Genomic DNA, 26076 nt, shown 5'->3' with positions numbered 1-26076 from the left:
CAGCTGCAGGGGTCCCAGACAGCCCAAGAGGTGAGGCTGGGTGTCCTGTGAATGGTCACAACAGATACGACCTGAACAAAATCGAGAACCAAGACCAGAAAAACTACATAATGGGTCAGATGCCAGGCGCAACAGTGAGTGCACAGGACAGGTCAAGAAAGCTCAGGAAGCAGAAAAGCGAAAACAGGGACTGGACTATGGTTTTCTTCCTCAAAGTGACCCAGACTTCAGGGTTGTTCAAGAGGATGGGAAGTTCTCACAAGACGGATAGCTTCAGCTGCTCCCAGAAGTAGTGGCCATATCAGGCTGCTACTTGAGTGAAAGCTACTTCCTCGGGGAGTTACTGAGCCTGCTTCAGCCCATGGCTCCTTAAAACATCACCTTTGTTGACAGTAATGGCTCATGGCAGCTGCTCCTGCAGCCACCCTTATCTCCCTCCTCTGACTGGCTCTGCCATCCCTGGGGCCCTTCAGGTGGAAGTTTTAAAAACTAATCATAATGATGATGATAATGGCTAACTTTTTCTAAGCACTTACTATATGCTAAAGATCATATACTGAGAAGCCATTATTTCATTTATTCCTCACAGTAATCCCATGATGAACTATTTCTATTATTATGCCTTTTTACCAAATCAGGAGAAAATAATTCCGTTAAATAATATGCTCAAGTGTACCGTTTGTAAGTGACAGAGCACAGATTTGAACCCAGGTCTCTCTCTCTGATTATGAATGACATGCTCTTAACGGCTGTAACAATGTCTCCTAAATTTGAAGGATACACAGAGCCCTTTAAAGAAAAAAAAAAATCTTGTGCACTTCTACTATTGACTTAAATTACTTTTATTACAATTTTATTAAAATGTAAACAAATATAAAACTAAGCTCTAAACTCATTCTAAAATAATGAAGCCAAAAACCAAACATATATATTAGAAACATTAAATAACTAAACTATAAGCCCCATAACACTCCAATTAAAAACATTAATTCAATGTGATGAAGGGTGTTCTTCTGCTGAAACTAGGTTGTCAGTGTGGGTTTTAATAGAAGACGGATGAGCCTCAGGTCAGGTTCTGCATTTAATACATTTTTTGAATGTATTTTGGCTTCAGTAATTCAGATAATGCCTGTTGGCATAAGTATGTTGTTAATTATTTCAAGGCTTTGCTTGCTGGTTCACAATAAATAGACCTCAGATATTTCTGAAACGCTGCCAACGAACAATCTTCAAGTGTCAATTTTAATTAAGTGTCATTTGATAACTCTGTAATGCCGTCTTGTTTACTTGAAAAGAGGGTTATGATGGCAGCATTACTGAAATTTTCATTAAATAAACCTTGATTGCCAGAAGCAGGTCTCATTTCATGTGTCTGGCCATGCTTAAAGTGAGTGAGGATGGACAGTCTGGCTTGTTCAGTGATGGATTCTGTGCTGGGTATCTGCATCACTGGGGGAGTATTGCCCAGGAGTATCCTGTTTTGACAGTGAGGTGCATATAAGCCCCTGGCCTCTCTGATGGCTCCGTTCTCCCTTTATGTTTCTTTACGGTATTGGGTTGGCCAAAAAGTTTGTTCAGGTTGAATTTTTTTGGCCAACCCCATAGTTTTATTAGTGCATCACTCCCTGAAGTCATTCGATCTTCACTTAGTCAAAATGAAATTTCTATAACATATGCAAATGTCCACATGGACATTATGTGGCAGTTCTTAGAATGAATAATCTTAAAATAATTTAGAGTATGCCTGTTAATTTATTAGATTATCTTTGAAATGCCACACCGACTTTCAAAACTTCTTTTCTGAGACAGTGGCCCGTGGGTTCCACTCTGAGAAACTTGCACCAAGCTTCCCAGCATTCAGTGTACAGAGAGGGGCACAGCTCTCTGAAGGATTCTCTGCCATTAAAAAGTCTTGGTCTTAGGGCCACCTTTCAAATATACGCAGAGGCTCCATTCTCAGCCCCTTTCTACTGAACCCTAAACGCAGTCCCACACTCCTGTTTCTATCAGGTCCACCCTCAGACAAAGAAACTCCCGTTTCCCAGCACTCAGGGCTCCCCAGGGGAGGCAAATTGGTAACGAAAGCAATGGTCTTGAGCCCTACATGGATTTCTTTGTAGGGGGACAAGCCTCATCATCCTCTTTAGATTGATGAAGAAACTATAGCAGAAAGACCTGACTTGTCTGACATCACTGAAGGAAGTTATAGAACCAGAATGTGAACCTATAATTCTGGGGTTCCTGTTTCCTGCTGTTCTCAGTAAAACATATGGGCTCATCTGACTAATACACCTGCCCACTTTGCAGCAGCAGGGGACCCCCTGCATTATTAATAGGACTATAGGAGACCCCGGTTCGATTCCTGGGTCAGGAAGATCTACTGGAGAAGGGATAGGCTACCCACTCCAGTATTCCTGGGCTTTCCCTTGTGGCTCAGCTGGTAAAGAATCCACCTGCAATGCAAGAGACCTGAGTGTGATCCCTGGGTTAGGAAGATCCCCTAGAGAAGGGAAAGGCTACCCACTCCAGTATTCTGGCCTGGAGAATTCCACGCACTGTATAGTCCATGGGGTTGCAAAGAGTCGGGCCAGACTCAGCGACTTTCACTTTCACTAGAGAGGAAGGAGGGTGCACAGGAACCAATAGCTTTTATGGGGGTGGGGGAGAGGTGGAGCAGTGTTTGGGACTAGCAGATGCAAACTAGTATATATAGAGTGGATAAACAACAAAATCCTACTGTATAGCACAGAGAACTATATTCAATATCCTGTGATAAATCACAGTGGAAAAGAATATGAAAAATAACATATGTATAATTGAGTTACTTTACTATATAATAGAAATCAACACAACATTGCAAATCCACTATACTTCAATAAACTATTTTTTAAAAGGAGCCATTATGCATTTCTATAAGATATAATACTGAAATATCTTATTTTACAAATAGTAACAAAATACTGTTTATGATGCAGAATTTTAGATTAACTTCTCTATTCCCATTGCCATTGGTTTGAGATGTAATTATTAACAGTAATTTTTTTGTATCACAGGATTCTAAAATCCTTTTAATTTTTTTAATTTTTTGGTAGTGTCAGGTGGCTTGTGGGATTTTAGTTCCCTGACCAGAGATTGAACTCATGCCCATGTCAATGAAAGCACTGAGTTCTAACCATTGGGCTATCAGGGAATTCCCTAAAATTTATTTATTAGTTCAACAAATACTAATGTAAAAGGGTACCCATAAAGATAAACTTTAAATGTTTTAATGTTATTTTAATTAGGAAAACTTCTATTTGGGAATTGTTAGACTCTTTTGACACAGCCTTCCTTGGTTTGGGAGAAATTAACAGGATAGACTCTTCAGTTATACATTGACAATACACCATTGTCAATGCGAACAGTTGATCTCAGAAAAAAACTGGTTTCCCTACACGTGTGAATGCAGATGGTGTAGGCTGAAGTTTGCATATTTTTGATTGGGTAAATTGAGTGCATTCGTTGTAAGGCAGACTGGGCCCTAAAGATTTAGATAACTATTCTAAAGTAAGATTAATAATTAATGTTTCTTAAGTGGTATCACTTAAATTAGAATATCTCAGTCTTGAACAAATATATTGTTGACTATTTTCACTGCCTTTTCTAGGGTACCCCTGAAACTAATGGGTGTTTGTATTAGAGAGATGAATAAAACCCTCTCCAGGTTCAGGGATTGAGGGGTGGCGATAGGTGGGGTCCCAGGAGAGACCACTATTTATAACAGCATATATTAAACTTGGAGCAATCTATAAATGAGGCAATTCTTAGCTGTGCTATTGAAGATCTAACGGAGGAGGCACCATTCACCCTTAGTGGAGGGAGAGCAGCAGCTTGGAGAAGAGAATTATAAGATAATGTGATAATGTGGCAGGTGAGGGCAGCCATACTTTGGAACTGAATTGGTGGACCAAGTAACCAGTGACTACCAACATAAGTGTAAGGGACATGTAAACATTCTTTGGAACTGAATTGGTGGACCAAGTAACCAGTGACTACCAACATAAGTGTGAGGGACATGTAAACATTCATCGGGGTCCTCCTTGATAGAGAAACTTGGGAGAAAGATTAGCTTTTCTAAAATTGAGATCATGAAACATGACTATTTTGCACCCATTTCCAGAGCAAAATAAATGAGACCTTCCAGTTACATTTATCATTCACAAGAGACACACTACGTAGAACTGGAGATACAAAGGCAAACAAAGCAGGGCCTCAGCCTTTAAGGCTCTTAGTAGCTAGAATGGGAAAGACTAGAGATCTCTTCAAAAAATTAGAGATATCAAGGGAACACTGCATGCAAAGATGGGCTCAATGAAGGACAGAAATGGTATGGACCTAACAGAAGCAGAAGATATTAAGAAGAGGTGGCAAGAATACACAGAAGAACGGTACAAAAAAGATCTTCATGATCCATATAATCACAATGGTGTGATCACTCACAATTACATAGAGCTAGACATCCTGGAATGTGAAGTCAAGTGGGCCTTAGGAAGCACCACTACGAACAAAACTAGTGGAGGTGATGGAATTCCAGTTGAGCTATTTCAAATCCTAAAGGATGATGCTATGAAAGTGCTGCATTCAATATTCCAGCAAATTTGGAAAACTCAGCAGCAGTCACAGGACTAGGAAAGGTCAGTTTTCATTCCAATCCCTAAGAAAGGCAATGCCAAAGAATGTTCAAACTACTGCACAATTGCACTCATCTCACACGCTAACAAAGTAATGCTCAAAATTCTCCAAGCCAGGCTTCAGCAATATATGAACTGTGAATTTCCAGATGTTCAAGCTGGTTTTAGAAAAGGCAGAGGAACCAGAAATCATTGCCAACATTTGCTGGATCATTGAAAAAGCAAGAGAGTTCCAGAAAAACATCTATTTCTGCCTTATTGACTATGCCAAAGCCTTTGACTGTGTGGATCACAATAAACTGTGGAAAATTCTGAAGGAGATGGGAATACCAGACCACTTGACCTGCCTCTTGAGAAACCTGTATGCAGGTCAGGAAGCAACAGTTACAACTAGACATGGAACAACAGACTGGTTCCAAATAGGAAAAGGAGTACATCAAGACTGTATATTATCACCCTGCTTATTTATCTTATATGCAGAGTACATCATGAGAAACATTGGGCTGGATGAAGCACAAGCTGGAATCAAGATTGCCAGGAGAAATATCAATAACCTCAGATATGCAGATGACACCACCCTTATGGCAGAAAGTGAAGAAGAACTAAAGAGCCTCTTGATGAAAGTGAAAGAGGAGAGTGAAAAAGTTGGCTTAAAACTCAACATTCAGAAAACTAAGATCATGGCATCTAGCCCATCACTTCACAACAAATAGAAAGGGAGACAGTGGAAATATTGGCTGACTTTATTTTTTGGGGCTCCAAAATCACTGCAGATGGTGATTGCAGCCATGAAATTAAAAGATGCTTACATCTTGGAAGGAAAGTTATGACCAACCTAGACAGCATATTAAAAAGCAGAGACATTACTTTGTCAACAAAGTCCGTCTAGTCAAGGTTGTGGTTTTTCCTGAGAGTTGGACTGTAAAGAAAGTTGAGCATCAGAGAATTGATGCTTTTGAACTGTGGTGTTGGAGAAGACTCTTGAGAATCCCTTGGACTGCAAGGAGATCCAACCAGTCCATCCTAAAGGAGATCAGTCCTGGGTGTTCATTGGAAGGACTGATGTTGAAGCTGAAACTCCAATACTTTGGCAACCTGATGCAAAGATCTGACTTATTTGTAGAGACCCTGATGCTGGGAAAGATTGAGGGCAGGAGGAGAAGGGACAACAGAGGATAAGATGGTTGGATGGCATCACTGACTCGATGGACATGGGTTTGGGTGGACTCCTGGAGTTGGTGAAGGACAGGGAGGCCTGGCGTGCTGTGGTTCATAGGGTCTCAAAGAGTCAGACATGACTGAGTGACTGAACTGAACTGAACTGAATATCTAATAGGGTGGTCATTTGTGTGTGTATATTAGGAGGGTGAGGGGCTAACAGGCAGGTTGGGGGGGTTACCTTTTAACAATAGGAGGTCACAGTGTGAGAAGTCATTTCCAGGTTTGTAATTTATCTGTATAAAAGGGAAAGATTTGGTGCCTCGAAATATTCCTTTTCTGTAAAAAGCCCTAGCTAACCTAGAGCAACGACTCCCCAGTCACAGCCCCTGGGAGCAGGAATTGCCCATGGGGACTATGGTTCATCCCACTGTTTATAAACTAAATGAATAGATTTAACAAAAGAAGAGAATAGCATTTTTAAAAACATCTGGAGAATGGAAGGGGAAAAAAATCAATCTCTGTGAACTGAATGCCAAAAGGAGCAAAGACAGTAAATGAAAGTGAAAGTCACTCAGTCATGGCACACTCTGCGACTGTATAGTCCATGGAATTCTCCAGGCCAGAATACTGGAGTGGGTAGCCTTTCCCTTCTCCGTGGGATCTTCCCGACTCAGGGGTCAAACCCAGGTCTCCCGCATTGCGGGCGGATTCTTTACCAGCTGAGCTACAAGGAAAGCCCAAGAATTCTGGAGTTGGTAGCCTATCCCTTCTCCAGCAGATCTTCCCAACCCAGGAATCAAACCAGGGTCTCCTGCATTGCAGGCAGATCCTTTACCAACTGAGCTATCAGGGAAGCCCAGAGACAGTAAGAGATATAATTAACTTGCAATTAATATATAATCTGCTAATGAGGAATAGGAAGATATTATTGTGGGTTTCAGCCTCTGTGGGCTTTTCCTATCAACCTAGTGAAGTAGCTTTAACTTCCTCCTTAGGTCACCTGGGCTACAGTAGAGATTGATGGAGAATCACTTCATGCTCTTTGTCTTATGAAGAAAGATGATATCTTAGAGAATCTAAAAATGTGTTTTCTAATTGAAGAGGGAAAAACAAAGCAAGTGTCAAGTTTAGTAAAAGCCATCTCACTTCCCATCTCTCTCCCATCATCATCTGAGTTATTGAAAAGTTATTGACAAGTTTGAAATGGTCTATCATTTACAAGAATCAAAATTGACTTTTCAGAGGGATAGTCAGTGGAGGTGGCTTCTAAGACCTTGATCAGCACATTTGCTCTTGTGGTTGAGCCAGACTCTGTGAACCAGGGAAATTAACTGATCACTAGGGCTAAGACTGCTTTGTTCCCTAAATTTCAGAAGTTCACTATACACATAATACAATTCTGTGTCTAGCAAGCTAGTAAAAAAGTAATAAAACAAATATAAATTGGACCTATTCCACGTTATGGTTACCAATAATGTATATATGGTTAAAGGGCGGGGGGGCAATTTCCTGTCCTTCCAATCTCTTTACCCTGTTACCACTTCCCTCTCTGTGCCCTCCCACCCCTTTGCTGCCACTCTTTTCTGATTATCCTACAACCTCTCTGATCCTTCCTCATCAGCTTTTTCCACAAATTTCTTCCCTCAGCCCATTATAGATCTAGGTACCCTCCTTCTATTCCCTCTTCCTGTGGGAGCATCAACGAGCCCAACTTGTTCTGTTACATTTTTGCTGTGATGTGTTCTGATGCAACTGTCTCCTTGGTCCTCTTGCCTTTAGACTTTCTTCTGTCCAATACAGCTTCTGTGCAACTGCCAGAGGAATTTTCCAAAGTAAATCTCACCAAACTTTTCCTTGTTTAAAAACACTCCAACATTTCCCATTATCCACAAACTCAGATTCTGTGGCCAGGCACACAATGATTTTATAATGTGGCTCCTGCTTAATCTCTCCAAATATACCACCTACCACACACCTCTCAAGTGTGTCTTATGATCCAGAATTACTTGCAGCTCCAAAAATGTTCATGCCATTTCTATGCAATGCCCTTTCTTTCCTGTGCCTGGCCAGCCCCACTCAGGTAAGCCTCCCCTGATCATGCCTGCAGCACCACCCAATCTGGTTAAGAGGCTGCTCCTTTCTGATCTTCCTTGGTGCTCACTACTTGCCCTCATTATAGCATCCTCTTGTAGTGGTTTGCACAGAATTTGGATAGGAAAGCAGGCATACTGTAAGTATTATAGAAATAAGAGCTTTAGTATAGGAGTTAAACTTTACACAAATATGCAAGGAACTGGAGACGAGATGATCTGGTAGCAGAAGTCAAAAAAACAGTCATTAGCCAGGCTCCCTGCAGCAAAGCTGTGGGACATAAGGAGAAAGCCAAGAAGACACCAAAGTGGGACCACAAAAGGAGAGTTCATGGGGAAGTTTCTGGAAACTGCCCCCCTCTGCGAAAGGAGTCACCTCTGCACAACTGCTGGCTTGATATGTCACTAGCCAAGCACCTGGTGGTAAGCCTGGAGTCACTGCTTGAAGACAAGTTGAATGAATGGAAAAGCCAACCAGTACTTAGGCCTCTGTCCATCGCTGTAGCTGACCACGAAAGCTTAAAAGCAATGGATTCGGCTCCATTTCTGATAGCCAAACAATACACGCAATTTTTTTTTTCTTTTGGAAAAGGAGTCAGGCAAGGTTTTCCTGGGAAATTCAGTTCCCAGATTTGGCTAAGCTGACCTCGCATGGTCAGCATACCTTACCTGTCTGTCTCTACTCAGGACTGTAACATCAGAAGACAAGGAGTATGCTTCAATCCATTTTCAACTATTCAACATCAAGCATGGGGCAAGTCTCAAGAGAGACTCAGCAGAGCCCTGGACAATGAATGAAGGGCACTAAAATAGCCAAGAAGGCGTGTGTGCATGCTAAGTCACTTCAGTTGTGTCTGACTCTTTGAGACCCACCAGGCTCCTAAGTCCAATTATTCTCAGAGCAGATGGTGGGGAATGGCACTAGCCTGCTGGGCTTCTCTGTCTGTGGAATTTTCCAGGCAAGAATACTGGAGTGGGTTGCCATTTCCTGCTCCAGGGCATCTTCCTGACCCGGGGACTGAAACCTCACCTCTTGCATCTCCTGTGTTGGCAGGCAGATTCTTTACCACTAGAGTCACCAGGAAGTCCCAGTACTAGTAACTCTTGGAATCAAATCTCTCACGTGATATGACTGAATTCTAGAGACTAAAGAAATACATAAGGAGTCTACTGTGGAAGATAAATGTTATTATCTCATCAAAACCTGTACTTAAAAGGTAAAGAAAATGGGGAAATGTTTCCTAAAATCAAATTGATTCTTTTTCCCTTTAATGTTAGCAATATCTTCAGTGTTTATGGCTTTGTTTTGGTTTTAGGGAGGTCATTCACTTTTTGTTTGGCTGTTCTTGTTTTTAGGATACTAACAGTAATGTATAGGGAAGAACTATATTACGCCATCAGATTTATCCTGAGGTTAATAGTATTCTTATCAGAACATCAAAAGAATTTGAAAATATATCTGTTTTTTAAGTCTACTCCAAGAATACCAAAGTACATACTCATTTGTTCTTCCCTCAGGGAAGGACAGATACATCTCCATCAAAAAAAGAGAGAGAGAGAAAGGGAAAATCAGAGTTAAGTCTGAATTTTTTACTTTATTTTAATCCCACTATTCCCTGAAATTCCAAATTATAAATTGTACTTCTGATTAAAACAAAAATGAACTGTTTAGGTGTAATAAAGTCATGTCCCTCGAGAAGAGAGTCACTGCGGGTTTTATTTGGTTGGTACCAAAATTGTGTTATGCTATTTCTCTCCATGTTTCCTTTCTGTGGCTCCTCGCAGGTCAATATTGTGTGCAATAACATGGTCAGGGTAAACTGTTTATCTGGTACTGTTTCTGACTTTCTGAAGAATTTGGGGAAAAAATGTTTTGTTATCAAATTAATATGTCCAGTGTTTATTTGACTTTCACAGGTAAAACTCTAGATCTTTGGCTCCAAAAATAATCAACCCCTCCCTACCCTCAGTTCTGTGGGGAGGTTTTATTAACCCTCATTCTTAAAATGGAGGATGTGGTCTTATATCAGGGATAATGTGAAACTGCAAAACAAAAATGGCACATCTTTGCATATAATGTTTATTAAAGATATTTTGACCAATTCTATAGCACACATGGCTATGCTGTAAAATGGAATGTAATACTTGCATACTTTTATAAAATAAGTGGGGGCTTCCCTGGTGGCTCAGATGGTAAAGAATCCACCTGCAGTGTGGGAGACATGAGTTTGATCCCTGGGTTGGGATGATCCCCTGGAGAAGGAAATGGCAACCCGCTCCAGTATTCTTGCCTGGAGAATTCCAAGGACAGAGGAGGCTGGTAGGCCATTGTTCATGGGGTGGCAAAAAGCTGGACATGACTGAATGACTAACACTACTACTGCTACTATAAAATAAGAGACTCGAAGCAATGTTAACTTTATTAGGAATCTCTTTGGAGACTCACCTCTCCCCCTATTAGGAGTAATTTGATAGAAATCCTTTTGAGGAGCCTAGTCTCTGAGCAAGCATTATTTGGGGCATTAGTGATGAAAAACACTCATGTTTTGGACAAAGAGAATTTTCTGTCATCCTCAGAAAGATTTAGGACTAGACACCACCATCTAAGTGGATACTGTCAAGTTAATCAAAGAAGCATTTTTATGTTTCTTTATTACTAGACATGATACGAGACAACATGTCATTTGATCAATGATGCTGTCATGAATCAACATCCATTTGTCAGCCCAAAGAGAACACATGACAAGAGGCTTGGGGATTGAAAAGAGGAGGAGCCTGGGATAGAAGTCCACTGTCAAAGGTACTCCTGGATGTTTTTGGCTTAAAGCCATCTAGCCTCTGCTCCCTCCCTTCCTTCCTCCTATCTTGCCTCGCTGCCCTCTCTCCATGCCTCATCTCCCCTCCTTTGGAGTACCAGACCAGCAATATGCGATATGTTCCAGATTCTTGCAATGCCTTTTGTTAGATAACCCATTAAGGGAAACCCCAGCAATTCTTGTTACTCTCCACTTTATACATTTTAAGCAAAAGTGTTCAAAGATCTTCAAGAATAAGAAGTTCTTTAATTCCTGTAAGTTAGAACAACCCAGATTCACTAAGTTTGGCAGCAAACATGAGACCTCCTCATAACAATGTCACCCGCACATGGTAAATCAGTGCTGCCTTGACTTGGTCCAGGGTGGGTGAGGGTTGAGGGACTTAAGATGTCCAAATTCATGCCCTAACATCAGACAGAAGATCACATTGCTATGGTAGAAGAAGCTTACTTCCATTTGACTGTTCCTTATCCTGAAGATGTTCCTCTCTGAATAATGTAGATCTTATTTCCATGGTAACTATATCCCTTGATGCCATTTTGGTAGGGTGATCATAAGCCCTGGGCACCCAAGATACTCCTAGCAGAATTACTAACAGAGTTCCCTTTTACTCTCAAAATTGTCCTAATTTACATGACAAATTAAATGATTTCTTAAAAAGGAAAAAAAACCTCACTTTAAAAGCTGCCATTAAAGCCGAGCTATTTCCAGCTAACTGAGAGACACAATAAGCAAAAATAGAGCACTAATGTAGGTAAGCTGGCCACAGTGTGGTTAGAATGATTCAGCAGGACTATAGGGCCAAAGCAAATGAAGGTCCACGCCTTCCAGGGTCACCAAGGAACAACAGAGGGAGCAGCTCCTGTTCCCTGGAAGGTGGCTGAGCCCAGCCGAGCAGAAGTCACTATTCAGGCCTGCCTGCCAGCCAGCGCTGCCTGCTGCTTCTGGTCCCCTCTCCTGGGCTGCCTTGCTTTCCAAGCAGTGCGGCACCTAAGCAGAGGTGCAGTGACTTCCAGGGGATGCCATTTGCATTCCAATTCTGGGCTGATCAGCTACCAGCTGTGGGACCCAGAGCAGACACATCTAACCTTTCTAAGCCTCAGTTTTTCCATCCACAAAATGAGAATAATCAGAGCTACCTGGCAGTGTTGGTAGGAAGATCAGAGATTATATAAGCATGTAGCTTGGGGTCTAGGGCAAAGTTAACACAAAGTAAGCAGAAGCTGTGTTCCGCATTCTGCGCTATTTAGTATAGGATTCCGCATCTTAGAAATGCATCTCGATTTTTAAACGCCTAGCTGCCATCAATCCTGTGTGTCAGCCATCCCTCGAGAACAGTCTCTCCACGTTCTACCTTAGCTTGGCTCAGAACACCCAGTGTTCCAGAAGGCAAGGCACGAAGCAGGCCTTCCATACACTCCTGATCAATTTATCAGTTGCCTCCCAAGTCCAGTGAATACTGACAGCTAAGGTCTACCAGTTCCTCCTCTCACCCCACCATGTCTGCCCAAGGTATTGACAGGGAAGGGGACATCGTTGTGAGGCAAAGGCCCAGGGCCCTGAATGGAATCAAAACAAACTATCCTCTGAAAGCAGTGAAATTTCATTACCTCTCTTTTCTCTAACCACATGTTCATAAATAATGGAACGTCAGTATTATCTTTTTTCATTGCAATGAATAAAACAGAAATATAGACCTTAGTTTTATAGCTTGCAGTACTATGTTGCTGGCAATTGACACTCACACTTTCATGAACAGCAGGACCTACTCTGCCATGCCATTATTTCGAATATGTCTATATATTGGCTTATATATTCATACTTAAAATATTTTGTTTAACTAGGGCTTTAGTTGAGATGTCTAAGTGGGTGTGCAAACCAGTTATGTTAGAAAATTGCCAAAAATTACTTATCCTCACTGCTATGGAGACTCAGCTCAAAATCAGTGTTTCTTGGAACACGCCAGCCTACATGTCACATGCATGCTAAGTCGCTTCAGTCATGTCCAACTCTGCAACCCTACGGACTGTAGCATGCCAGGCTCCTCTGTCCATGGGATTCTCCAGGCAAGAATACTGGAGTGGGTTGCCATGCCCTCCTCCAGGGGATCTTCCCAGTCCAGGGATCAAACCCAAGTCTCTTGTGTCTCCTGCACTGGCAGGCGGGTTCTTTACCACTAGCACCACCTGGGAGGCTGACCTACTTTGTCATTAGGTATAATGCAATACTTTAATTTTTGGTTATAGTCCTGTGAAGTAAAGAACGTCATGTGTTGTATAGTCCTGTCGTTATAAACAAATGTTTAAACCCCCTGAGGCAAAGGGCAGGATCCTAGACCTTGCTATGCCCTGACTCCTACGGCTAAACTCTTTGAAAGATACCAGACGTAAATTTATATTAACACTGAAAGTAAGTATTCCTGAAAACATTCATTGGCCTCAAATTTTTTATGAAACCTCCCACAATCAAACCAGGAACTAAATGTAGCCACCACCCTCCTTACCACCAGCCCCTGCCTGGTGTCTGAACATATGACACATGTGACCCTCATATCAGTGCACCCCAAATCTTAAGTGCTCCCTTGCAATTTCTACTTTCTCTGAAGTCTAGAAATGTTGGGAGTCAAAATACTGACCCAAAGATCACTTGCAATGACTAAGGTGTGATTTGAATCCTCCTTACTGTGTTTTCAAAAGAGCCTGTGACTTTCTTTGTCTATGAGAAATTAAACGAATGCAAGAATTTAAACTCCACTTTGTTCAAAAGCAGCACCGATTGGCCATCAAGCTCACAAACGCCCCCCTCCCTCATCTCTCATTAGTATTCATTGTAACATTTTTGTTTTGACTGTATACTTCATTTGTTATCCAATCAGTCAAGGACAAGTCGGGAGGCTACATCATCTCTCTGCCCACAACAGGTTGGCCTTGAACTCCCCAAGTCCTAAGTGGAAGAAAGGGTCCAAAAGGGGAGATAAGGGTTAGTGTTGCCAATGGCATAATTGTGATGCTTGGCGAGGCAAGGTCAGTGGCACACAGGTTTAAACAATTGTGCAACCAGAGTTGTTCGTCTACCACTTCACCACATAAACCAAGTGGAAAATCATCATGAAAGAGACTCACTCTTTCTGTGATGAGATGTTTATCTTTCTTTTTTACCACAACAGCCACAAGGAGAAGAAAATCACACATTGACACTAGACTCTGTCACGGTGCTTTCACGTGTGCATTGCATTCTAGGCTGTTTTCACAACAGCCATGCAAGTTAAGTGTTTACACTCACACTTTGGAGGAGAGGAAACTGAGCTCCAGATTATTAAAAATCTCTGGGGCTTATAGTTGTCACGGGAGGAAAGCTTGGGGAGAAGGGATAGTTAGGGAGTTTGGGATCAACATATACACACTGCTATATTTAAAACAAATAACTAACAAGGTCCTACTATATAGCACAGGGAACACTGCTCAATGTTATATGGCAGCCTGTCTGGGTGGGGAGTCTGGGGGAGAATGGATACATGTATATGCATGGTTGAGTCCCCTTGCTGTCCACCTGGAACTATCGCAATATTGTTAATCAGATATACTCCAATATAAAAGAGAAAAGTTTTAAAAAAATCTCTGGGGCTGCAACAGGAATAACACAGTTATGCACAGAGCCTGGGTCTCGCAATTCCAGTGTCTACTTCTTCCTTTTTTGAGCTTAGGAATAAGTAATGCAGATGATCAACTGCATGGTGTCCTATAGGATGCTCCTCTGGACCAGCACCCAGGCACTCTGAGTACTCTGTCACAATGCCTGTCCTCAGCCTCCGTAAACTTACCCTCACCAGATCAAGCATCCACCACTGGCACCCATCCTGAGTCCCTAGCACAGGACTGTCAGGCACAGTTGTACAGGTTGTGCACTGCTCAACCCAAGAAGGGTCATTAACACTATGGCCTACATGACTGTTCTATCTCAACACGCAAAACATGTGTTATGGCCCATCGGGCCAGGTATGACTGGTTGTGCAACTGGTGTGCTACCTCCTATGCAATGCCCTAGGCTCCTATGTAATTACATAACCCCATCTAATTCTTACTATAAATTATATGACAGAGCAACGAAATGTCAATAAAGCTTATTGTATAAAAAAATAACTAATAGGAACCATGTTTAAGACTATACTATTGAGAATAATGCTTCCCAGGTGGCTCAGTGGTAAAGAATTCGTCTGCAATGCAGGAGACACGGACTTGATCCCTGGGTCAGAAAGATACCTTGGAGAAGGAAATGTCATCCCACTCCAGTGTTCTTACCTGGAGAATCCCAAGGATAGAGGAGCATAGTGGGTAACAGTCCATAGGGTCACAAAAGAGTCAGACATGACTTAGTGACTAAACAACAACTGATAATAATGTGGATTCAAGGATGCTACTTGAAAGATTTCATGTCCAAATATCATGTTTTACTGAATATTTATAAACTATACCTTTATGCTCTGGTCATATCACAAGAAATTTTTATCCCTGACATAAGTCACACAGCATACTTCACTAAGGCCACTAATATTAGAGCAAAACTGCATTAGATTCATAGAAACAAATGATATTACAGCATGAAAATGTAAAAAAAAAAAAAGAGAGAGAGAGAAAGAGAAAGAAAGGCAAATTTTAAAAATAAATGTAAATCTACCAAATATAAACAGAGAATAAATAATCTTTGGTCATTGCAAAACACCATAAAATTCAAAAGACCATACTGCCTTTCTTGGGGTAGCAATATATTTAAGTTAATAATTGAACAAACTACTAAAGGCTGAAAATGAATATTCAACATTATCATCACCAGTGTCTCTATTAGTTGGTCCAACTTGTACTTTGGAAAACATTAAGCAAAACTAGCAAAAATTACCCAGCACAAACAATGATGTCTTCTTTAAATGCTTGGATAGCTGTAGTAATACTGGCAGAAGTGGCTGCAATTATTCTCCTTGCGCATGCCCACCACTTTGCCATCCCTTTGTGTTACTTTCAACAAGAGTAGGAGTCTATTTCCCCAGCCTTTGAAACTGATCTAGCTTTGTGACTTAGCATGATCAACAGATTGCCACAGAAGTTCTCTCCATCAATAAGACAGATCTCTTTCCAACAAGTAGACACACAGACATTCTCCCATTGGCCCTATCTTCACATGACTATCCTAAAACAAAAAGAAAATTAGTTTCAATTTTCCAGATTCATTTATAAGCCATTTTGAATTTTGGACCTGTTGACAAACATTCCTTGGTGAAGAACTGCACAGAGTTTTGTGAGATCATCAGAAAATCTGCCTTGTAGCAACTGTATTAAGTCCTCCAGTCGAATGGTACAGACCAGGCTACTATCTCATCTGTGAAATTCAAGATCCTTGTAACCTGAGAAACTTTAATTTATGAAATTAGGAAGCTAAAAGAGACGTTGACTTCCTAAGAGATAGATTTCTAAGAGAACGTTCTTTAGACAACCATAATCATAATCACCATCATGTGATGTCTGCATAGTTCTTAATCTCTTGCAAATCTACAGAGAAATCTGAGCAACCTGAAGGCAGTGTTGAATACAAGGCATCCTCTGATGCAAGGAAGAACAGTGAAATGACCTCAAGAGAAAGCTCTTCTCGCAATAGAATAAGTGAAAGAAAAGGCAAGGGGAAGCTAACAACAGCTAATGACAGGATAAAAAAAGATGCTGAGGGTCAGGTGGGAGATTTACAAGAGTTAAAAAAAAAAAAAAAATCTGTATCCCACAGAATTTTTCAAGACTGAACACTCAGTAATAAGGCATTTAATTCAGACTTATCACCACTAATCTCCTGGTAAGCTGTTAGAGTCTCATTTTCCACATTTTAGATTCCGTTTTATGTTAGAAAAGGATTTTTTCCTTCTGTATCCAGTACCAGAGCCAAACACTGCTGCCACAATAGCTATGCCTGATTCTCTGATTATGGTAGAAGGAGCCATTTGTTTTCATTTGAGGAGAAGAATCAAATCTATATAGCTGCTTCTGAGAGCATGCCTATATGTTCACACCTTATAATACTTTCCATCCATTCAGACTCTTGCTAACTTCTTAGAACTCATAATGATGTTGAACAACCCCAAGAAGCACTGCAGGCTTTGGCACCTGAGATAAAGCAACTCATGTTGGAGATTATTCCAAAGTGAAGTTCCAATAAAACTATTGCACACTCAAAGCTATGAAGCTGGAGATCATCTAAACAAGTAAGATAGTTCAAGAAGAACAAAATATCCAGTGATATGCTAGGACAAGATCTTACCAGCTTATAAAAGCAGATTGACAAATGTTGAAGAATTCTGTAAGCTGGTTGACATTACACTGGTAGCTTGATAGAAGTTATGGTAGGCGAATTCATTCCATGGAAGTTAACAAATGCTACAAATAAAGACTTTTTTCCCCCCTGAAAAGCTGATTGTTAAACATTTACCAGCATATCCCTGAAAATAGCTGTCATCTATTATTTTGAGGCTTATCTTTGGAAAGAGATTATATCTGATAACAAGCAAAGTTTCTCAAAGCTTTCCAATGCTGTACTGACAAAGGCAAATGAGAGTACAAACTCCTCGGAGATCCAGTTACATTCCAAAGTGGCAGAGAATCTAAACAAATATTGAATGTATAAAATAATGAGGATGTATAATAATGACTGAACTAAAATACTGGATAACAAAAAATACACGGTATCTGGCTAGTGTGTAGGCTTAAAAATTTAAAGTCCATGCATCTTTTAGGAGGGGATTTTAAACACTATACAATTAAAATTTTAAAATAAGAGGTATAAGCTAAAAGTATATGGTGAAAATTTTAGAGTAACCATTAAAATTAATAAGGAGAGTATGTGCTGTGTCCTTAGTCACTCAGTCCTGTCTGACTCTTTGTGATCCTATGGACTGTAGCCTACCAGGCCCCTCTGTCCATGGGATTCTCCAGGCAAGAATACTGAAGTGAGTTTCCATGCCCTCCTCCAGGGAATCTTCCCAACCCAGGGATCGAACCCAGGTCTCCCACAGTGTAGGCAGATTTTTTACCGTCTGAGCCACTAAGGAGAGTATAAAACATCCAAAACAGTAGATGGAACAAAACAGAATAAGAAAATAAAACAAAGCAATAAAAGAAACAAACACACAAAAATTCAAGAAATAAAAGATAAAAAGGTGAAAAATGGAACATGTAAAACTAGAACAAAGTAGACAGCAAATGGCATGGTAGAAAAAAAATTCATATGGATCAATAATTAGAATAAATGTAAATTATTAAGGTCATCTGTTAAAAGAGATTATAAGAATGTATTAAGATAAAAAATTCAGCTTAGTGGTTATAAAATTCTACCAGTGGTTATAAAAGACATACCTAAAACAAAAACACAGAAAGGTCGAAAGTACAAAGGTGGAAAAAAATACTAGAATAATATTTATTAAATGAATATCAGACAAAATAAATTTTAAGATAAAAGACAGTATTATGTGTACAGTAAGATGCTACAAAATTAGAGAAAGTCTAATTCAACATGTGTATATTCTATTCTAAGTTGTATGCCCAAGTAACATTGATCTGTAAAGAAAAATATAAGGACAAGATTGAAATGCTGACAACTGTATCATTCTGATCACATGAAATTTCAACAGAGATCCCTTCAAAATGTTAGCAAATATATAGACATTTTAGGAAAATAATAATATGCTGGATTGATGGAACAAATACAGAAGTTGTCACTATTTTGATTCTTCTCAAGCTCACATTGATTATTTACAAAAATTAACCATACTAAGCCTTAAAACATATATCAACATGGTTGGGGGGGGGGAAATCAATACAGACCATACTCTGTATTGTATTAACAAAGAGATAAATTTAAATATCTCTGTATTTTGTAGATTTCAAAACTGTACATCTCCATTATCTGTGAGTCCAGGAAAAAATAATAGAAAATTGAGAAATACTTAGAACTCAGCTATAACAAGAAATTTACCTATCAATATTTGTTGAATAGAGCTAAGGCACAGATTTTGGGAGATTCAGAAAGGAAGATGGGCTGAAGAACTAGTTAACTGACATCCAAAGAAAAGGTTAAAAGAAAACAGAACAAAAAGAAACACAGGAGAAAATAAGGGCAAAAATTGTGGAAAGTTAAAATAAAGATAGAACATGATCAGTAAGGCAAAAGTCAGGACTTGAGAGTGCAATTAAATTGAAAATAATCTGGCAAGGTTGGCTAATACAAAGAAAATGGACAGAAATATAGAACATTAGGAATAGTTTTTAACAGATTTAAAAAGTGAATACCAAAAAGCCATATGACAATACACTTAAAAGCTCAAATGAAAAGGAAAATTCCTAGAAAAATTATAGTGTAAAACTTTAAGAAATAGGAAGCTTGAATAGCCGGAAAATGAAGAAAGCTGAATGAATACTTTTAATCTACACACACACACACACAATACCAGGCTAGGATGGTTTACAGGCAAGTAAAGCCACACTTTTTCAAGGAATAGATGAAAACAATCTAAAACAGTCCCATTCCTAGAGCAAACTAAGAGGGATTATGGCCCAACTTAGTCTATGAGGCAAATGCATCCTCAACACCAAACCTTAAAAAGATAACAAGATAAAGGAAAATGAGAAATTACATTATTCGTTACTAAATTACAAGTTGCTTATGAGATAGATGCCAAAATTCTAAATAAAATATTGGAAAGTCAAATCTCTTAGTGTATAAAATAATAGTAACTCATAAACAACACTGCTAATCCTAGGAATATGAGTAGCTTGGTAGTATATCATTATCACTGTAAGGGTAAGGGTAAAACAAATGCAGAAAAGGCATTTGACAAAATTCATTTCTACTCATGGTAGAAAAAAAATCCTTAGAAAACTTTTCTAAGAACTTCACCTTGAGATCTAACCTCGTGGGTATCAAAAGCTTATAACAAATATCATTTTAATGATGAAAAATTAAAAAACAGTTTCTTTAAAGTCAGGAACATGACAAAAATGCTCACCACTTTTGTGAGCATTGTCCTAGGTATCCAGACCAGAGAAGAAAAAGAAAGAAAGAGTCAGAGAGAGAAGAAGGAAGAGAGAATGAGGAGAGGGAGGGAGTGAGAAAAAAAGAGGAGGAAGGGATAAATTAGGAAAGAAGAAATTGTCTACTCACATGTCAAGACTATTTTAAAATTCTAATAATTAAGACAGTATAGTATTGGTACAGATAAAAAAGGACAATAGGCTATAAAAGAGCTTAAACACAAAACTAAGCAAAACAGTAGTTACTTGAGATGTGATAAAGATAATTTTACAAATGAGAGAGAAAAAGAGGGTCTATTCAATGAATAGTTCTGGGACAAACATTTATCCATGTGGATAAAAACCATAAGCCACTGAATAAAACTGAACTTGAGTTCCTGACATATACCACACATAAGTATTAATACCTAATAAAGATTTAAATGTGCAGAGCAAAATTATAAATTCTAAAACTTGCAGAAGGAAACATAAAAGAATATTTTATCACCTTAGAGTAAAGAAAGATCACAGGAGAATAAAAAAAATAAATAAATGGCAGTATATTTACACAATGGTATATTATACAGCAGGGAGTTTTAACAAACTATGGCTACACAGAGAAATATGGATGGTTCTCTAAAATGTTGTTAGTGCAAAATATAATAGAAAGTAAAAAAAAAAAAAAAAAGAATAGTTAAGGTAATAAAATTTGTGTAAAACCCAAAATCAAGCAGTATACTGTTTGAAGATATATACTTAGATGATACAATTTGAAAAAAACAAAGGAATAACAAAATCAAAATTCAGGTCACTTCTAGGAGTAGAAACAGAAAGGAGGAATAACAAACACAGATGCAATAGCACTGGGATCTCTCTCTTTAGTCTACAACTATTTTGTGATTTTGCTTAATAATTTGCATTTAGGTTAGCCATGTTATCTATCAGTTGTTAACAGGAATAGCTTTAAAGTCAAAATCTCAGTTAAAAAAATTTCTTATTATACGAGGACTAATTTAGTCATAACTGGAGCTTTCCAAAATCTCAGTGGGGCTTTGTGGGGTGGGGGTATATGTGAGAGGTTCAACCAGAAATGAGTTTTTTGGTCACTTGAAGTTATTCAAGAAGAGGTTAAGTCGACCCCTTTAAATTAATGTGGACATTTTAAAGCAAACTTAAGTATTAGCTGGATGATTGAATTAAATCCCTTCTCCATCTAAATGATTATGATTCCACAGGTCAACTGCTGAATGAAATAATTTATCTGTTCATGTTAGCCAAAACTGTAACAACATAGAGGCCACATAAATACCGGCCTGCTCTTATGGTCCTGGGGTAAGAATGAAGCAGTTGCTCCCAGAAGCAGCCAGGGAACAATTTCACCCTAAGATTCACTTGCTTCTGTTATTCCCTTAACGATTATTTAATCCATTCCTTCTATGTCATTATTCCTTGGCTAGGTTCAGGAGAGGAAGAAAGGAGGGGAGATCGATGTATACTTGTTTAGCAGTTCCACATAACTCAATTTTGTGCAACTAATTACCTAAAGATAGTGTTAAAACTAATTTGAGCAACTAGTAAGTTATAGGCAGGATCTTAGAGAATATTCTGCCTTTTAAACTTCATAGGTTCTGGAGTTGAAAGTAGATGGCCCCTTGACTGAAAGTACGGCCAAACGTTCCTCAGATCCCTCACCATCGAGAAGGTGGGGAGTGCCCACAAAAGTGCCAGGATCATCACCTACAGAGAACATTTAAAACTAAGCTAAAAGCATAGGTTAAATAAATTCATTTGTGCGAGCTTCCAAAAGGCAAGGGCAATCTTCAGAGCCTGGAAATGAGAGAAGCCAGAAAGGACACGCAACAGAGGGTAGGATAGTTGGTGTCCACTAAAGCCAGTGAAAACCCAGCCCGAGCTGTTTGGTCACTCAGCTGAGTCAGGTATCTCTGTAGACTATGCTCTTAAAAGTGCCTCCTACCTACCACCATCTGTCCAGGGGCTCACTAACCCACTGCCTGTCTTCTGAGCTACACCATATTTGGTTGTTAATTCCAGCAAGAAAGAGAACCAGTGACACTGACCCGGAAGGTCTGATTTTGTATCAAGTGGCCTGGAGGAAGACATTCACGCCAAGACTGGAAACAGGTCCCTGCCCTTCCCTGGGAACTCTTAATGATGTTTCACACTGCAGATTGCATCTGTTTTGGAGAAAGTCGAGCGTGTCACTGTTTTGAGAAAAAACTAGGGACCCACACGGACAGTCTTACAGCGAATTTAATATAAGCTATTCTAAGCATGCATCAAGTTTCAATTTGCAAACCCAACCAAAAAAGATAAAGGAGCAGCGTATCTTGCCACGCCCTCCACCTCTCCCACCCCACCCCCACCAAAGTCACTGCTGTCACTCAGAAATTCTGCTATTTGTCTGGAAGTGACCGATAAAAAAGAAAAAAAGGAAAGCGGCCCTGGGTGGGTCACGTGACCCTACCAGCTCCCAAAGCAGACGTCTTCTCATAAGGGCTCAGCGTGGAGCCTCTGAAATCTGTGCAGGATTTTCTCTGCAGAGGCAGAAGAAAGCAGGTGGATGGATAAGTAAACATGGCCTTGCTCCTGGTGGCCTTGCTCGCATTCCTGAGCTTGGGCTCAGGATGCCATCATCGACTCTGTCACTGCTCTAACGGGGTTTTCCTCTGCCAGGAGAGCAAGGTGACAGAGATTCCCTCCGACCTCCCCAGGGATGCGGTCGAACTGTAAGTATCTGAGTCAGCGCGAACAGCATGGCTGTTATGTGTGCATTGCCTGCTATTGTTATTTTCACATTAGGCTGATAACTGTTGGGCTGAAATACTCTGCCCTGACTGAAGGCTTAAGTAAAACAAACTCCCCCAGCCCAACACTCCTGCCCTGTGGTTCTCTAAGGATCTTAGTGAGAGTTTGTCTCGGAATTAATTGTCAGGGAAGGGCAGCGTGGAAACCTGACTCTAAAGGTGAAAGGAAGACTTTTTAGTGTTTGTGACATGTTCGTTCTTGGGGGCTGTACTGTCTTTGGTGGAACTAAGAGAAGGCTAAGGAAAATGTAGAAACTTAGAAGAAGTCCGAGGGAAGGCAGAAAGATGGCTTCGATTGACACGGAAGGCACGATGTGTGTTTTTGAGGAGACTGAATTCAAGAAGGCAGGAGCCATTGCTGCCCTGGCGGCGCCAGCAAGGAATTCCCGAACTGAGACTCTGCTTCCCGCGGGAGAAGGAGTCACAAGAGAGCGAAGGGGTGTGAAGGAAGGGAGGGGAAAAAGGAGGCATAGAAGGAAGGAGATCACCTTTCATACCACTGGGAAGAGGTGATCCCCAACTTTAGATTTTTACTGAGCTACTTTAAAAGGAAATAGACTCTTAGAACTTGACAAGATCTTAGACATCATTCCACTTCCATCTGTTTATTTTGCAGTTGAGAAATCTGGGGTCTGGAGAGCAGAAAATTTCCTAACCTCTCACGATGAGTAGAGGTGGAGCCAAACTAGGAAGCAGGCCTTTGCCTCACAGACTGCTGTCTTCCCCTTAAAGCCCCGTGTCTATTGCATTAAAGTAAGAGGAAGGCAGGACTGTTTCATGGGCCAATGACCATCGCTCCCCACCTCCCCACTCCTCCCCACCACCTGAGAGTTGGCTTGGAGATCATAGATATCCTCAGTCGTTTTATCCCAAGGATTTTTTTTTTTTTTTTTTGACCTTTGTTGGCAAAGTAATGTCTCTGCTTTTTTTTTTTTTTTCCATTTATTTCTATTAGTTGGAGGCTAATTACTTTACATCATTACAGTAGTTTTTGTTATACATTGAAATGAATTAGCCATGGATTTACATGTATTCCCCATCCCAGTCCCCCCTCCCACCTCCCTCTCCACCCGATCCCTCTGATCAAACACAAAGAACAAATATTAAAAGCAGCAAGGGAGAAACAACAAATAACACACAAAGGGATTCCCATAAGGATAACAGCTGATCTATCCCAAGGATTTTAAACAGAAGCTGCTATTTTGGAAGCGTCCTTTAATCTTGGTTCCCCAAAGCTATGCATGATCTTATTTTTGGCAGAAGGTGGTCATCTTTTCATTTACCAGTTACCATTACCTATGCTCAAACACGATGGGGCTGCATTTCAGATTTTCACTCAGGGACAAACAGCTGCAAGGCTGAGTTGGTTCTGCCTGCTCCTTTTCCCCTGACATCACAAGCTCTCCATTCCTTCCCAGAGGCAGCGGCAGGGAAAACAGGTGGCCAACTCTGTGTTTTGGCAACACTGCCTTAATGAGACAGTTACTCCTGATTGCGGGGAAGAATGTGCCTATGCACAGCCTGCTTTGTTAGATGATTATAAACACAAGAGAAGACTGATGGACCTGAGCTCCTCTAAGAAGTCAGTTGCTCTTTGAACAATTACTTCTTTGAGCCTCAAGTTCCTAACTTCTAGAAGCTTAATACAGTCTGCTTGGTGGGATGGCTGTGAACACCAAAAGATACAGCCACTCAATGCACACACTCAGCACACACACACACACATGCTCACACACACACACACACACGCACACACACATTTCTACCTCTCCCAGTCCTTCTCTCTTTCCAGTGTTTCCCCAGGGACCAAGCAGAGCCAACCAGTTACTAAAAGAGACAGCCTCTTACAAGGCTTAATTTTATAGTGATAACCTCTTTTCAAAACTCCCTTCTAAATTAGGCTATCTGATTTCTGGCATCTCTTCACCAGAAGGGAGAATTTTTTTTTTTTTTCACTCTGTATAGAAAAACAGGAAGCAACCAGATGTGGGCCATAGTCTGTGGAATGCCCACTTCTGATTTAGACCATACCTGAAAGCAGTTAAATATTTCTGGCTTCAGGCAAACTCCAGGAGATAGTGAAGGACAGGGATGCTTAGAGTGCTGCTTCCGTGGGGCTGCAAACAGTTGGATACTACTAAACGACTGAACAGCAACAACAAAGTGTTTAGGTGGCCTGAGACAACACAACATCGTGGAGAAAGACCTCAACTTGCTGAGCAGGGTCAGGAATAGAGGGAATTCCTAAGTAATAGTCACAGGTGGGCCTTTAACTCTTTATCACAAGTCAGAGATGGAAGAGTATGGATTCTAGAATCTAAGAGACCTGTGTCCTAACCCAGACTATGACTGTTTCTTGCTTCAGCATGTGGGCTCTTGGGTGTATCATGGAAATTGTAATGTGTACAATTTTTCAGAGTTGCCATGGGCATTAAATGTAGGATTAAAACATTGAGCACAATGCCTCTCAAGTGTGGGGGGTGGGGATTGTTGTTCATCTGTAAAGTACTAGAGAAAAAACCACCACAGAGTGCATTCAGGATGAGAAGGCTTTGAAAAACTGATGTAAAGATTTTTGTAGCTCTGAGATAGTTTATAGTATCCCGCTGATTTAAGGATAATCTCCTTCTCCTCCCAGTGGCTGGAGCACTTCCTCTCTGAATAAGAAATGGTGTTGCTTTGGGCTTTCAGTATTTGCCAAGAACTCAGGGAACAGGTTTCATTCTGATGATAGGCAAAGGATTTTTTTTGATTTCAGACTTACTCTAGAAACTCAGCTTCACCTAGGGGCAATGAATCTAGAAAGGACCCTTTGATCTTGCATTATTCTTCCTGGAGTTAGAATTTTTAAGAATGTGAACACTCATTCAAAACCTGAAATTTTAGGTCTCAGTGATGTTATGGATACAGATTGTTTTCTTTAGCAGGGTCAGATGACCACAATACTAGAAGAAAACAGTCCATTGATGGGCATTCTTGGCACAGGGAGAACGGTGTTGGGATGATGCTATAGGCTGCCTGTGTTGACCCCTGTCTTCACAACAAGCTCCTATATCTCATTGCCATCTCAATTCTCTTTCTGAGATGTAGAAAGGAACGGATTACAAAACTACTAAAGCCACTGATGATTTCTTCATTTGTTGAATGTTGATAGTTTAATTCACCTCACCATGTAGGTTTCATGTTCCCCAAAGCCCACATCTAACTACTTTCATAAACTCCCTTCATACTGCTACAAGCAATAATTCCCTTTTTTTATTGCCATTATCTTTGTTTGGAATCTGAACATCTACACACTGGACTAAATAATTGTCTTAATTTATCTCCTTGCTACCAATCTCTGTCTTCTCCAAACCAGCCCAAACACCGTCGTTCCATTTTTCTCCTTGAAACACCACAGCCACCATGATTTTCCAGTTCAAAATCATTTGGTGGCTCATCTTTCTGACTTTACCTCTCACCTATCTCCAACA

At 40.3% G+C, this 26076-nt stretch overlaps 1 protein-coding gene and 1 long non-coding RNA gene across 2 annotated transcripts in view; one reads left to right on the top strand and one right to left on the bottom strand.

Moving 5' to 3' along the window:
- LOC139038733 (uncharacterized) overlaps window positions 1-26076 on the bottom strand; it is a 300176-nt gene that overhangs the window by 197654 nt on the left and 76446 nt on the right. The gene's annotated exons all lie outside the window — the stretch shown is intronic.
- Window positions 22202-26076, top strand: part of FSHR (follicle stimulating hormone receptor) — a 189235-nt gene continuing 185360 nt past the window's right edge. The window contains exon 1 of the mRNA XM_070478094.1: window positions 22202-22525. Coding sequence (XP_070334195.1) covers window positions 22374-22525 — 152 coding nt within the window. The 5' untranslated portion in view covers window positions 22202-22373. The remainder of the gene's footprint in view (window positions 22526-26076) is intronic.

The sequence above is a fragment of the Odocoileus virginianus genome, chromosome 2 (genome assembly GCF_023699985.2).
Source record: "Odocoileus virginianus isolate 20LAN1187 ecotype Illinois chromosome 2, Ovbor_1.2, whole genome shotgun sequence".
Lineage (NCBI taxonomy): Eukaryota > Metazoa > Chordata > Mammalia > Artiodactyla > Cervidae > Odocoileus > Odocoileus virginianus.
This window is presented reverse-complemented; position numbering and strand designations above follow the sequence as displayed.